The sequence below is a fragment of the Mesoplodon bidens genome, assembly GCF_964165515.1.
Source record: "Mesoplodon bidens genome assembly, chromosome: 1".
NCBI classification, from domain to species: Eukaryota; Metazoa; Chordata; class Mammalia; order Artiodactyla; family Ziphiidae; genus Mesoplodon; species Mesoplodon bidens.
The window spans coordinates 101434792-101450395 of record NC_138176.1 but is presented as its reverse complement, the minus strand read 5'-3'; the positions used below and the strand labels follow the sequence as shown (position 1 = coordinate 101450395).

General features: G+C 40.9%; 1 protein-coding gene across 2 annotated transcripts in view; it reads left to right on the top strand.

The window, feature by feature from the left end:
• Positions 1-15604, top strand: part of SLC7A11 (solute carrier family 7 member 11) — a 93454-nt gene that overhangs the window by 64442 nt on the left and 13408 nt on the right. For both annotated transcript variants that reach the window (XM_081234469.1, XM_081234470.1), the window contains 5 exons: positions 2890-3013; positions 4894-4997; positions 5741-5837; positions 7358-7507; positions 8755-8932. In XM_081234469.1, the coding sequence (XP_081090595.1) occupies positions 2890-3013; positions 4894-4997; positions 5741-5837; positions 7358-7507; positions 8755-8932 (653 nt within the window). The remainder of the gene's footprint in view (positions 1-2889; positions 3014-4893; positions 4998-5740; positions 5838-7357; positions 7508-8754; positions 8933-15604) is intronic.

Here is a 15604-nt window from a genome sequence, read left to right as displayed (position 1 = left end):
ACATTCACTTGACATTATAGTTCATATCACACAGAAAAATTATGAAAATCGTGGAATAAGTCTTTCCCCCTCCTTCATACTACACAAAACTGTATTTTCAGTGAATACATGAGAAACACAGCCTTGATAAGAGCTTTCCAATAAACATTATATTCAATAATTATAATTTCTCTGAAAAGTAATAGTTAAGAGTTTGAGAACCCACATGCATGAGAGAGAATACACTTCAGTGGTTTAAATGCTTTGACTTCAGGGTAGGCTAGATCCGCGGCTGAATTCTGGGTTTCCACTTACCAGCTGTGTATCCTTGAACAGTTTTTTAAACTCTCTAAGACTTCATTTCCTCATATATAAAATGGCGATTGTGCTCCGAACTCACAGGATTTTCCAAGGACAAAATGAGGCAAATATGTAAAGTAGCTAATAAAAGGGTGGGTACATAGCAGCATCTGTTGCTGCTGTTTTTTGTTAGTGACAAGCTGAGGAAGAACAAAAGGAAAACTAACCTGAAAGTTTCAAATTCTTTAAAGGTTCCTTGTGCTAACGTCAGTTTAGAAATCCTCCCTCAGAAAGACCATAATCTCCGGGCAGGAAACACAGGCTGCCTCGAAAGAGCTGGGCTGGGAGGCTAGATTCTATGCTGGCAGGGCCACAGTCAGATTTCAGAGTGACTTCTCTGTGTTCTTTGACAGCATCGTGTGACGTGACAGTACTACCTGTCCCGGACAGGTTAGGTGACGTCACTGCACTGAACGATAAATCACCTCACTTTTTATTAGCAGAGCCTTTGCATTTCTTTTCTTTTTTTTTTTTCAATTAATTAATTAATTTATTTTTGCTGTGTTGGGTCTTCGTTTCTGTGCGAGGGCTTTCTCCAGTTGCGGCGAGCGGGGGCCACTCCTCATCACGGTGCGCGGGCCTCTCATTGTCGCGACCTCTCTTGTTGCGGAGCACAGGCTCCAGACGCGCAGGCTCAGTAGTTGTGGCTCACAGGCTTAGTTGCTCCGCGGCATGTGGGATCCTCCCAGACCAGGGCTCGAACCCGTGTCCCCTGCATTGGCAGGCGGATTCCCAGCCACTGCGCCACCAGGGAAGCCCCCTTTGCATTTCTTAATCCTACTCTTGCGAGGAGATCTCTAGAGAGTGTCTTTCTCCCTCTCTTTCTCTCTGCTTCTCTCCTCCACAGGAAGAACTCAAAACCCCATTTGGCATGTTATAAGAGCTGAAGGATTCAAGTTTAAAATATTGATAATACAGTGAGTGGTTGAAAAGCTGCCGATACGCTTTTGTGCTCCCCTTCTTACCCCTTTGCATTGATCTATCACCTCTCTTTCAAAGAAACAGAATTCATCAATTCATCTTTAATATGCCTTCTGCCACTTACCGCTCTGTATTTAATTGGCCCAGTGATTTCCTTTGCTTACATGTAGCATTTATCAATCCCAAGCAGCAATGCGTGGTACGGCATGAACAGAAAATTCCACAGGACCCTCTTCACACTGGGGAAGGGGAACATCTGCTCCTTTTCTACTAGGATGCCAGGAATTTAGAGGTCAATGTGTTTCCCCATCAAGGCTTAAGGCTTTGGGGACCAGGGGAAGTGTCGGGCTCCAAGCAGCATAATGAATGGCAGTTGCTGACTGGCTGGGTTTGCCTGTTCTCAACAGGGGATAGAGAATTCAGAGTAATGAGCTGGGACTTAGCGTGCTCCACACACCCAGCTTGGGGAGTGAGGCAGGCTGTGCCTTTTTTTTTTTTTTTTCCTGGTTCGGACCTGTATTTTCATCTTGGAAGAAATTATATGGAGGTCTTCATTAGTGGCATCCAGCAGGGTTAAGGCTCCATGAAGGCTGATAAGCTCTATGGCTAAAAAAGAAAAACCACAAAACTCATCAGCCTTTGTGCAGGGAGCCAAAGGTTTAAGTTGCTTGAACTGGAAACGGTCTGAAGAGGTGATTTTGTTAAGCAAGTAATGTGTATCGGTAACACGGAGTCAAATTATGAGGATCAGTAACTTCCTGGCTTTCCCAGTGCGTTCAATGAAGACGTAACATTGTATTTGTGCCGGCTACTTCTTGATGCCACATAGTGTCAGCACTGTCCGGTCATATGTACTTCACAGCATGTCACCTCTAATTTCATGGGATTATCTGTGCTGTTGCTTTAATAGATACTCATGATCTTGAGGTTCCTTTGAACTCACAGCAGGGCAGTGCAAAGGCATTATTGGGAGCACTTCTGGGCTTCTTGTGTTATGTACAAAATTATTATTACTGTCATTTAGAAAGGTAGATATATGTTGCTGTCATGCTTCCAAAAGTGTACACATATTCGATGGCAAGGGGAATTACTGAAGGGGAAAACACTGAATGCGAAAGATCTTTTGGGAAACTAGTATTAGAAAGGTGTCAAGGCAAGTGAATCAGTATTTGAAAGGCATATATATAGGACAGTGGGTCTCAACGTGTGGTCCCCTGGCCAGCAGCATCAGAATCACCCAGGAACTTGCTAAAGATGCAAATCCTCCTGAATCGGAAACTCCTGAGGTGGGCTCAGCAATCTGTGTTTTAACAAGCCTTCCGGGTGATGCGTGCTCAAGTTTGTGAAACCCTGCCCTAGGATTTATGGAGCACAGGAATCGGACAGACCCATATGTTCTGTGGTAGAGCAGTAGACAAGACAAATGTAGTACCTCCCCTTATGGACTTGATTAAATTACAAAGGAATATGTGGTACTTCACCCTGATGAAATGTTTATACATACCCAACAGAGCCTGTAGTTATCCATACCATTTTTGTTCTTTGTTTGAATGAGCCTGTTATCTTCTTTGCTTGCAGAGAAATGACTAACGAAAGATGACTGATAAGCGATTCCTTTGTGCATTTCAGAACCATCCCCCTTGCGATATGTATATCCATGGCCGTCGTCACCATTGGCTATGTGCTAACAAATGTGGCCTACTTTACAACCATTAGTGCTGAGGAGTTGTTGCTTTCAAAGGCAGTGGCAGTGGTAAGTCTAAGCTGGGAAAATGCCAGTTTGAATTTAGGTTAATGAAATGATGCAATTTTATAGTAGTTCCCTCCAGCAGAAAGTGTTTTGAAATCCAGTAATTTTTTTTAACGGAATGATAATGAATATTTAAAAAATTTAGAACATACCTTAGCATATTCCATTTAACTGATACAGCTACACTCCTATATGATTTCTCTGTACTGTTAATTTCATGTAAAACATTTCCACATATGTCTGCTTGAAAACATATTTCCACACATACATGTTGAGTAGAAGTCATTATTCTTCCAACATGTCTCTAAAGACAGGTGGGCAGTTACTGAGTTTAAGTGAATGCATTTTGGGATATGCAAATTGCATTTATTCTGTACTCCTCCCTGTTTAGACGCTTTTCAAATGCTGACTTAAAATCTTTTTCCCAAAGTACCACTTTAGAATTTCCAAATGGACCACATAACACTTTTTTTCTAGTATATATATCATTTTGAATACAAGTTCTAGGATATTATTAATTTGAGGAAATACTGAGTTATTCAAAGTTAAACAGATGTCATTGCTATAATACTTTTCAGAATATTAGAGAAGCTAATGTGCATTTTAACTCCCTAAGACGTGGATACTCATAATTTTACAGCATTTTCCAAAATTTATTTGACTTCAGGACCATCTTTTGCTTTCAAAGGTCATGTTATGGGACTGCTATTCTGTGACACAGACTTTTTGGTATAAAAACTTAGCTAGTAAGAGGGCACTCATTCATGACCTTATAACAATGAAGGGTGAAAAAAAAAAGAACTTCCCATCACTAGATGTCAGTCCCTTTTAAAATAGTCACTATTACCTCATATCAGCAACATCCACAGGGAACAAATTATCTCATTTCATGTGAACCTATGTACGAGTTCACTGTATTAGAAAAGACTCTGTCCACTGCTGTAACTTCTACCAGACAACCAAACGCACAGAGCTTCCTGATGTCAGGTCGTCATCTCATCTTACTAGACAAAGGGCAGCACTTAGTCTTTGAGCGTAATGTGGTCCATTAATTACATAGCACCGGCTGCATCAAGGACAAGTAAAGAATCCCACTTTTTTTTTTTTTTTGAAAATACATCCTTCATGAAAATTTGCAATGTTGCACATGCCATGGAATGTGCAAAAGGAAATGTCAGAAGTTTTGTTTAACTTTTATATTTTCTGTAGTTTGATTTCCTTGGACTTGTGTTGGTATTCTAGCCTTTTAATAGGAGACCACAGAAGGAATTGGCAGATACCTGAGAGGGCGGGATTGACTTCATAAACAGAGATTCAGCTGATGTGATTATTCTGGGCAAAAGATTTTCAGAACTGTTCATATCCATAGTATACATGATTAAGTCTTCAATTATTTTTTGCCACGCTTTTAAGTCATAACAGTGGGATTGGTATATGAAACAGGTATCTGCAACTCTTCTCAGAATACCTTTGTACTTTGCTATAAAAATGTGGCTTTCCAGACGAAAGAGAAGGTATTATCCAGAAAGATTTCTGTCTCTAAAAGGAGAACTTCTGTACTGAGTTTTTTTGTATTTACCAAAGTCAGAGACAATAGATACCATAGTTGATAAAGATTTGATAACTGGATCATTGCTCTTTGGAAGTAGAGGGAAGGTGCTTGTTTAGACTATTGCCCATAATTCTGCAACAAGCAAGGACATGGTGCCTGCCTTTGATTATTGTTCTAAGAGGTTAGTCTGACCCTAACCCAAAAAAGGATTATAAAACACACACATATCACCAGGTGAACAGAAAGTCATAGAGCGTGTTTGGCCTAAATTGTTTCATTTTATTCCACTTTCTGGCAAAGCATTAATATGCTTCCGTCTGTCTTTCACTAGACTTTTTCTGAGCGGCTCCTGGGAAATTTCTCAGTAGCAGTTCCAATCTTTGTTGCCCTCTCCTGCTTTGGTTCCATGAATGGTGGTGTGTTTGCTGTCTCCAGGTGAGTGAGTTCAAGCATTTCTAGAAACGCATTTCTGTGTTTGAGATGGGATGTGATAAGGATAAGTTTAAAAAGAAAAGAACTAGTGCCTCTAAACCTGCTGTTTTTAAAGGGAAACGCAAGATTGAAATCTTCCTCCAAGTATCAACAGCATGTCCTATTCTGTCCATTAGAGGGCACTGCTTGTCTACTCATAGCCTACTCTGAAGCCAGGGATGAAGGGGTTTTTTTGTTGTTGTTTTATCGTATGTCTACAGAGTTTAACAACAGCATTTTATTTCTGGCAATAAAATCTTTTGTTTCGCTAAAGGTGACAAGCAAAAAAGTAAAGTAAGAGACACCAGACATCACCATCCCACCATCTGTATCCCTTTTGTTTGATGCAGAAGTCCCTTTTGTTTTAATTTGATGAAAACCCAATCACATAAATGTGAATGTTGTGTGTGTGTGTGTGTGTGTGTGTGTGTGTTGAGTTGGACTGGATTGATAACACACGTGCAGTATTAGAAATCTAGAACTAAATTCACCAGCAGCTATTTATATATGGGGTGAGTTATGCTGAGTCAGATGTTGCTACTGTTTCTCCTCAAAGGAACATAACATTTTGGCAGATTTTATAAAATTCGAAGTAATCACCTAAGAAATGTCAGACCATTTGGTATGAAGAAGATGCAAGTTTTCTCTTCGATTTCTGGATTTTTTTTCCCTTGGAAATGATTAATTGTACATTTTTCTCCTGTCAGGTTATTCTATGTTGCATCTCGGGAGGGTCACCTTCCGGAAATCCTCTCCATGATTCACATCCGCAAGCACACTCCTCTGCCAGCTGTTATTGTTTTGGTAATGCATAGTAACATGTGTATCTAGATGTAACCTCAAAGAACAGCTTAGCAAAGAGGATTTCAAACTTGACTTCAGCTCCTGCTTTCTGTTCTCATTTATTGCTAAATTGGCTCTATGTGTATCCTGGTGGATTTGCAGAGGCAGGATATTTTCCATCGCTTCCCTTCATCCAGTATATCTGATGCATATTTGATGCTTTGGAGCAATAACACGTCACTTCTTTTTCATCTTTGTAGAAATCTGTGAGATCAAAGGGAAATGATTGCCTGGGCTCCTGTCACTGACAGAGAGCCTTGCAGAAAAGGAGGTCGAGTAATAAGTCCCAATTCTACTTATTGAAAGTGGAGCTAAAAGCTACAGTCCCAAAACGCCCAGATGTCTCATCAGAGGCCCCTTATAATGAAATGCATACAAAATTACAGAAAAAGTCGACAGAATCCTAGACAGTGCAGGGATTCTGTGCTTGAAAGTGAGAATTTTGAGAGCAACTCTAAATGGGAGAAATAAAAGCACCAAAACTTAAATTTGAGCTGTACGATTCTTTATGCAGAGAAAAGTATTTGTGAAACATGGGATATGAAAAACTGTGTAAGGTGTAGAAGTCCTCAGATCCCCCATTGGCAATGTTATATTCCTTTTTACCTACTATTTTGTAACATTTTTTCCCAATCTCCTGCTGTCAGGCGCACCACAGAAGTCATTGAACACTTTTGTACCCCCATCTCCACCCACCATGGGTTTCATTTGTTTCAAAATGTTTCCCTGAAATTTCTTTGTAAAGTCCCGGTGGGTGGGCGGGGTACTCTGTGTGGATTCTGGAAATTTACTTCACTTGTGGGAACAGAATGTATTATTTTATGGGAACAGAATGTATTACTGAAGAGGGCTTTCATTTTAAGCCTGCATTATCAGTCATGCTGTCCTTGGTCTGTGCAGCTGTAGAGACTTGCTGTGCAGATCTCTGTGCTTCATTCTTTTCTGCGGTCTTGAGGGTCACATGTGGCAAGCACCCAGGGAGAGGAAGTGTGGAGGAAGGAAAGGTCAACGCTTTGCACTCAGGAGAGGACACAGTCTCTAGAGGTGGCTGTCCTTCCTGTGTATGCATAGCCAGGGGCTCATCAGACACCATTCACGGAGCTCTCTGCAAATGTGTGTATTGGATGCGCTTTTGACTTTTATTGTTAGTTATTTACCGACCATCTCAGTCTCTGGGTCTTTAAATTTTGGGTCATTGAGTGTCCTGTGTTTTGCTCTTTGAAAGCATGTTCTCTTAACTCAAATGAAAAACAGCTAAAAATAATGCATCCATATGTGTGTGTAAAGAGCAAGTAGAAAAGCTGGATATATAGCTAGGAGGTTAGTTGAGTATAGGTGTTAATCGCAATGGTCGTTTATCAGTAGAAAGAATCGTTTGGAAAAGATAATAATAATGTGTAGTGATGGTATTGCTTGTTATCACATGTGTTCTCTTTTAACTCACTGTGCATGATCTTTCTCTCCCTTCCCCTCCCCCCCAGCACCCTTTGACAATGATAATGCTCTTCTCTGGGGACCTCTACAGTCTTTTGAATTTCCTCAGTTTTGCCAGGTGGCTTTTTATTGGGCTGGCAGTTGCTGGGCTGATTTATCTTCGATACAAACACCCAGCTATGCATCGTCCTTTCAAGGTAACCTCAGCAATCTTGATGGGTTTACATAAATCTTCCTCCTAATACCTGGTCCTCCCTTTGTCATAAGTTGATGATGAAGAGCTTGGGCAGAGGGCAGAATCCTCTGGAATAAAATGTTTAACTCTTGCAGGTCATGTCTTCATATGGGATTTATTTTACTTTGGAAAAATAGTTCATCGGCTTGTTTGTGATATACTGAACTTTGTTAGGTCACATTGTTGAAAAGTGGGGATATTAATATACAATGTTTGTTATATTGATTTTTCATGAATGTGTCTAATGACCTGATGATATGTTCAAAATATAGACTGCTTCTTTTTTTTCTGCTGAATAGTTGTGGACAACCATACTGAGAAAGAGTGAGGCAGATATGTATGAAATCATCACTAATTAAAACTTTAAAAAGGATGCTGCTTTACAAAAAGGCATTTTAAGTGTTCTTAAATGTTGTGACTTGTTATATTGCCCCCTTTCTGCCTTGTACACTCCAGAAGGAGGAGAAATGTGAAATACATAGGGAAAGTGAAGATGTGTGAATATACCACTTAATAGAATGTCCATTTACCATAGCTAAGTGTTTCCTTTTGGGAGGGCTGACGCATATGCCTCTAGCCTTGAAAGCTCATGGACTGATTTGTCTTTACTACGTATTTGCTTTTAAGAAATAACACAGATGATGTTGTCCATCATGTTGTCAGAATTTGTTTCTAATTATATTCATTGCCTAATGCCGGCAACATCTTTCTTAGTGGTTGAATAGGAGTTGGCCTGTTTGATCCCTGTCAGTTCTTATTGTGAATCTCCAACAGAAAATCAATATGCACTGAAAGGCTTTAACATGTAACAAGCAGCCCGTGCTCTTGGCTCTACATTAAAGTGTATTCTAATCATAATGATCAAAGAACCAATCTTTTACAATCAAAAACATAAATCCTAAAACATAGTGCTTAACTAGTAAAATAATTCAAACAGAACATCTCTAATGAAACACACTTATTTATCCTTAGATTTTGTTTTACCCAAAGTTGTGTTTTTTTTTTTTTTAATTTAAAGGAGTGTGTTTAATATAGTCTCTGTGCCCTATGCAAGAGATTTTGGTACGAAGGTGTGATAGGATGGTGCCTGTCACTTGGTCCCGTGATCAAGGTGTATCACCTGATCACATGACTAATGTGCTCATCTTGAATCCACCTTCTGTCTCTTGAACTGCCCTTGAAGTGATTTTCTTTTGTGTTGTGTTCCAGGTGCCGCTCTTCATCCCAGCTTTGTTTTCCTTCACGTGTCTCTTCATGGTCGCCCTTTCCCTTTATTCAGACCCATTTAGTACAGGGATTGGCTTCATCATCACTCTGACCGGGGTCCCTGCTTACTATCTCTTTATTATATGGGACAAGAAACCCAGGTGGTTTAGGAGAATGTCAGGTAAGACTTTTAAGCAGTTTCGGGACCTTTTGCGAGACCATGTTGTAGAAAACCCATCTCTGTGTACATATATAACATGCATACCTTAAAGTTTGAAAATATAAGTAGGGAAATTGCTAGTTTGAATACATTACTGTATTCTAATGAGAACTGGCAGAAGAAAAGGCAGGAAGGATGTTTAGGGTAGAGTCACTGAATCCTTTTGGCATATTGAGTTTCAGTTGCTTTAATCACTTCTTAGGAGAATGAATTTTTAGATAGAATTTTATCAGCAGTTCTGTAAATGACCTAATTGTTCTTCTGAATCCCTTACTAACTTAATTGTTTTTATCCTGGGTTGAACATAGTTTATTGATTCTATATGATAACATACTACTTAATGAGTGATATGAGATTTGGTGGGGAGTTAGGTAGAGCCTGCAAAGGGCTTAAATATCACTATTATAACACCACCCTATTGGTGAACCATGGAGGGTCATAAGAACAGCAAGAATGATCAAGAGGGGCCTTCCCCGGTGGTCCAGTGGTTAAGACTCCGCATTCCGGGCTTCCCTGGTGGCGCAGTGGTTGAGAGTCCGCCTGCCGATGCAGGGTACACGGGTTCATGCCCCGGTCCGGGAAGATCCCACATGCCGCGGAGTGGCTGGGCCCGTGAGCCATGGCCGCTGAGCCTGCGCGTCCAGAGCCTGTACTCCGCAACGGGAGAGGCCACAGCAGTGAGAGGCGCGCGTACCGCAAAAAAAAAAAAAAAAAAGACTCACCGTTCCCAGTGCAGGGGGCCCAGGTTAGATCCCTGGTCAGGCAACTAAGATCCCGCATGCCACAGCTAAGACCCGGTGCAGCCAAATAAATAAATATTAAAAAAAAAAAAGAATCAAGGGAAGAAACTTGATAATTACTGAGTGATTTCTATGTGTTAGCACATATATAACCTTGTTTAATTCTTATAATAACTTTGTGAGGCAGGAAAAATTACCCCCATTTTATAGATTATGAGTTACGGTATGGGAGAATCCCGTGTTCCAAGTCATGCAGATATTAAGTAGAAGACCTAGAATTCCAAATCAGGCAGTTTTGTACTTTGTAAAAGTCATCCTGGTGGAGGGGTGTGGGCAGTGAGGATGGATTAGAGAGCATGAGGCTGAAGACATTCTCAAAAATAGAGATTGGTGGTTATCGCAGTACTCCTGACAGAACTGAGGAGGGTCTGAACACAGGTCATGTTGGCAGGGGTCCAAGAGAAAGTGAAAGATATTAAAGGAGAAAAACCAACAGAGCTCGGTGACCAGGTGAGTTGGGGGAGAGGAAGCTACAGTAAAATCAGTAGGTAGGAAGGGTGCTTAGGAACAGCCTCTGTCAAAAGCCTCACCCTCTATCGGGGGCTCTGCCAGTGAAGCTGTTTTCCTCACATCATCATCTCATTCAATCCTCCACAAGATCCACATGTGAACTGGTTGATTTCTACACCCAGATGGGAAAACCAGGGTGCAGGGAGATGGAGAATTTAAGTGTATAGATTTTAAACCACTGAGCTGGGATTTGAACCCACATATGCTGGACTTCAGATTCATGCTCTTTTTAGATTGGGTACCTGTGGGAAGAGAGAGAGGGAGAACTCTATCCAGAGGAGCAGATAGGTTCTTGCTGGTGAGGTTGGTGAGTTTAGAAATCCACTTTTTTTCTTTTCATTCATTTTAATTTACTTACTTTACCATCATTAATTTTTTAAAGCCCAGTAAAAAGTTCAGGGAGATTTCTGGTAAAATTATTAATAAATTATGTCAGTGTTACTAAAAATAAAAAACAACCAACAACTTTGTGTACATATTGCATCTCTAGTGTGCTACACAAACTCATTTAGAAGCTAGTCATTTAAAATAGACTTCTGCTACTACTCTCTATTAGTTTTAATTGGTGTTTGATATCTTCAGACCTTATACTACTATTTATACCTGCATTTTGTTTCCTAGCTGGCAACACTATTCCCAGAGGAAGTGTTACTATAAAAGTTAGGTTCTTCAAGGTTTACACAGGCACACGGATTGCCTAGCAGGGTATTTAATCTCTGTGTCTTGTTAGATCACACTGGTTTTCAGTAGAATGTTTTTAGTTACGTTTTATCTGTTGTAGGCAATACATAGAGAGCCTTTGCTGAAAAACAAATCCAAGTCTTGTTATACAGTATTTACCATTAGAATTGCTCGTTACCAATGTTCAGGGTAGATTAGTACTCACCACTGGTTGGTGGGGGGGTGTCTGTGTCCATCTCAGATCCTGGCTAGAGACAATGAAAACCCCTGAATGCATGGAAAACCATGAGAATTTAGGAAGAAAGAGTGGGTAGCCCTAGAGTTGGACTACAGTGTGAGAGACCATGATGAAAGAACAAATTCCTTGTTCTTGCCCACTTAGTAGGCATTTTGTCCTTCCTGTTTGCAGTCAGCCAACTCTAAAAATGCTTTCCTTCTGCTAACATGTACATATTTTCTTCCATTTCTTTGCCGGTACATAGCAACTACTGGTTTTCATACTTACTCCTTCTTTGATGTTTTTCCATGCTCATGTAGTTTTGAAGTTTTCTGTGATTTTTCTGTCTCCAATGGCGTTTTGAACATCTCCAAGGACACTAAATGTAGTGTTAGCCATTCGTGAAAGCAGCAGCAAGTAGCAGTCCCATAATGATTATTTGGTTCTCAACAACGCCATTGAGTCTTACCAGGGAGCGTGACAATTCTGCCTTTAAACTGCGATCATTGTAACCCTTTATTTTTATAGCTGCCTTCTGAGTGAGTTTGCGAAAAGCAGCAATCCTCTGTAATTTTGTTTGATTTTCCTCTTAGGCAGCATTCTTACAGTAAAATAAAGAAAATTAATCATATTTATTGTGGCCATAGCAAGTAATTTCCTAGCCTTTGGCCAAAACAAAACACACACACGGACACACAACACAGCAGAGTCCTGAGCCATCACCTCGCCTCTTCTCCCAATTGCCTCCTTGTTGTTAGGGGGAAACTCACTGTAAACTTAGAGCCAGAGAGCCTCTGCTTGGAGCAGGGTGTAGAGTTAACACCAAATTGTTCTGCTGGGGAACATTCTTTTGTTTTGTTTTATTTTGTTTTTTGCAGTATGCGGGCCTCTCACTGTTGTGGCCTCTCCCGTTGCGGAGCACAGGCTCCGGATGCGCAGGCTCAGCGGCCATGGCTCACGGGCCCAGCCGCTCCGCGGCATGTGGGATCTTCCCGGACTGGGGCACGAACCCATGGTCCCCTGCATCGGCAGGCGGACACTCAACCACTGCGCCACCAGGGAAGCCGAGCTGGGGAACATTCTTTAGCCTTGGTCTGATCACTTATTTTCACCCGAGTATACCTGAACAGATCATCCCTGTGAAATGATAGTTTATCAAGATACATCTTACCAGGGGGGCATCCATTAAAAACACACAAGGTCACCGAACAGCGTTCAGAAAACGGAGACAGGCTGCTGAGTTTAGATAGCCAGAGAACGTTCAGAACCCGAGGAGCTGAGAGTTTCAGAGACTTGATGAATTTCTCTGGCCACAGGATGCCAGTATTGAACCACGCTTCATTTGATAGCATTCCTGGGATGAAAAGGAAATGTGCTCTTAAGGGAATAGTCGGATGTGCAGAGAGCTTTTTTCCCCCATCTGTAATGGAGTGCTTAATTCGTCTGGATCGATTTATTTATAAAAACACAAGCTTCTCACCCAAGGAAGAGGGGACAGATACCCCACTGACATACTCAAATTCATGGGGATGCTGGAGCCGGCAAACCCCAGCCAGGGCTCCCCACAGCCGTTTTCCTCAGCTGCCTCTGTTTATCCATCCACCTCCATGACAGCTGGGAGTGAATGGGGTGACTGGAAGTTGGTCCCTCTGGCTCCTGACGAGTTGTGGAGGACAGCTGTATTTAAACAAAATCTTTAGTTATAAAGAATCATACCGGGCAGCACCAGCAGAATGACCGTTGCCCGTTGTGGTGGACACTGATTTTGCAAAACCAGAATTCTAAAAGCATGTTCTGCATACAGTGTGTTGTGAGCAGTTTGTTTATGATGCTTCACTGAAAGCTGCTGCATGCATTTGACACTCTTCACAAAGACTGAGGTGCGATGTTTTACATGAGTTACGCTTGCCTGCATTTCTTACCAAACCATCTTCACTGTAAGGGTAAAATGAGGCCATGCATGTGAAAAGGTTTCGAAGGCTTTTCAAAAAAAAAAAAGAAAAACATCGATACTGTTGTTATGATTTCTGGGGAAGTTTGGTTTTGTGCTAATATTTCATAGACTTATTCCATTTTGGCTGTAGTTCCCACGCTTGTACGAGGTATTATTGGGTAAATCAGATTTTGCAAGGGCAGTAGTTGTTTCAATGGATTTCAAAAACAACTACTGAACATGGAAGACAAAGCTAAAAGTATTTCAATTGCTATTTGGTCTTATAGCTTACATAACTAAAAACACCAAATGCAGACTCAATGGCTTGACTTTATTTAAAGAAATATTGTCAGGGGGCTGGTTATCCCCAAAGCCAAAGGCCCTATATGGGTAGGGATGTAGTTGGAGACCACATGCTCTGCAGCTTTTTTGGGCAAGCAGGAAGCTTCCTCAGAGGCTTACTTGGGTCCGCTGAGCACCACTCTGTGACCCCCATGGCTGTAGATGACCTGGTGGGAAAAGTTGGTAGGACTCCAAAAGCCACTCAGAGCCCAAATCAGTCACTCTGCTCAAACCTCCATCATGATGAAAATTATTTAAATCTCGAGATCCCAAGAGAGAGCATAAGAAAGCCACACGAGGGACTGTCAACAGGGCTGACTGAGCGTGAAGGTTCTACTGGGTGTGTAGAACGAGTAGAGAGGTTCTTTAGCCCCCAAAGTGCTACTGAATAGAAGATCCAAATGGAGCTTTCAGGAAGGAGAATGTCACACGAGCGAAGCAACATGATCTCTTAAGTTGTTCTCCCTTTGTCTGGAACCCATGCAGTGTTGTGACATGGGTCGGTAAGATGTCTAAGAAAGCCTAGGGCTGGGGGATGCAGAATACAGAGACACACTTTTGGAAAAGGCTTTCATTTGGGGCATGGAGGAGTAGATGCTGCATTAAAAAACAAATAGTTAAAAAAAATCTCAGTAGACAAATGCATAAATAGTCATACACACGCGTGTGCATGCACACACACTCAAGAACAGCCGTTGTTATGGAGACTAGTTCGAGTAGCAACTACAGGACTTCTCCAGAGAGGAAGGGCTGCAGAACATGTCACCTTAACCCCATCACTTTGCATTTGACCATGGCAGAACTCTTGTTATTTAAAGCTATCAGTTAGTCCTAGCTCCATCTCTGCCTGCAAAAGCCACATCGCCCTTACTATTGACTGATATCTACTTTTCCACAGTCTATTTTTCTAGGATAATTCTATCATTTCCCTTTTCTGTAAACATGAACTTCAGTTGCTCTTGAGCACTCCCTTGTGCTCCATGTACATCTCAATGTCAAGAGTGGGCTGTGACAGAATAGAATTCATTCGAGAAACATTTTCATAGAGTTTACCATTTTCCAGAATGATGCTGGACCCTTTGTAATGAATATATTATAAAAATCAGTGTGCTGAGGAAAACAACTTGGGAACACTGTTAGAAAATAAAGGATGAAAACACGTACCTTTTTTAGTGGCATTAAATATTGCTTGGAAGGGACTCTTACAGGTGACAAGTCATAAAAGAGGAGAAAGATGGCCTGTCTGGATGAGAGATGATGTGGCTCTGAAAACCATCATGACAATAGGTACCAGGGGCTTCAGGACCAGTAGCTGTTTGAAGAGGTTTTGTGGAGACCAATTACAGAGATAAGAGGTGGACAAGAACTAATATCTCTGGAAAGTGGAGTGACAGAGTTCTAAGACTGTTGAGATAAAATGACCGTAGAAATCACCTAGCCCAGTGACCCCAGCACTTTAGTGTCTATCAGAATCACAGATTTATGGGCCCTACCTTCAGTTTCTGATTCAGTAGGTCTAGGATGAGGCTTCAAAAGTTGTATTTCTAGTATCTCAGTTGATTCTAATGTTGCTGGTCTGGGGATTATACTTTGAGAACCACTGATCTAGTCCAAGACCCTCATTCTTCTTTATTTATTAATTAATTTTTAAATTAAGAAAAAATTGACCTATAACATTGTGTAAGTTTAAGGTGTAGGAAGTGTTGATTTTGATATATTTATATATTGCATTAGATAAAACACAGTAGCATTAGCGCCTTTACAATGTCTTTATCATGGTAAACATCTTTATCATTTGCTGTTGTTGAGAACAGTTAAGATATAGTCTCTTGGCAACTTTTATAATACAGTATTGTTGACTATAATCTCCAGAACTTATATATTTACTAGTTGTATGTTTGTACCCTTAAACAACATCTCTTTAATTTCCCCACCCTCCAGCCCATGGTAACCACTCTCTGCTTTCACAAGTTAAGTTTTTTTAGATTCTACATATAAGTGATATCATACAGTACTGTCTTTATCTGTCTAACTTATGTCACTTAGCATATGTCTTCCAAGTCCACCCATGTTGTTGAAAATGCAGGATTTCCTTTTTTTCTCATGGCTGAATAATATTCCAGATGTGATATATATACCACATCTTCTTT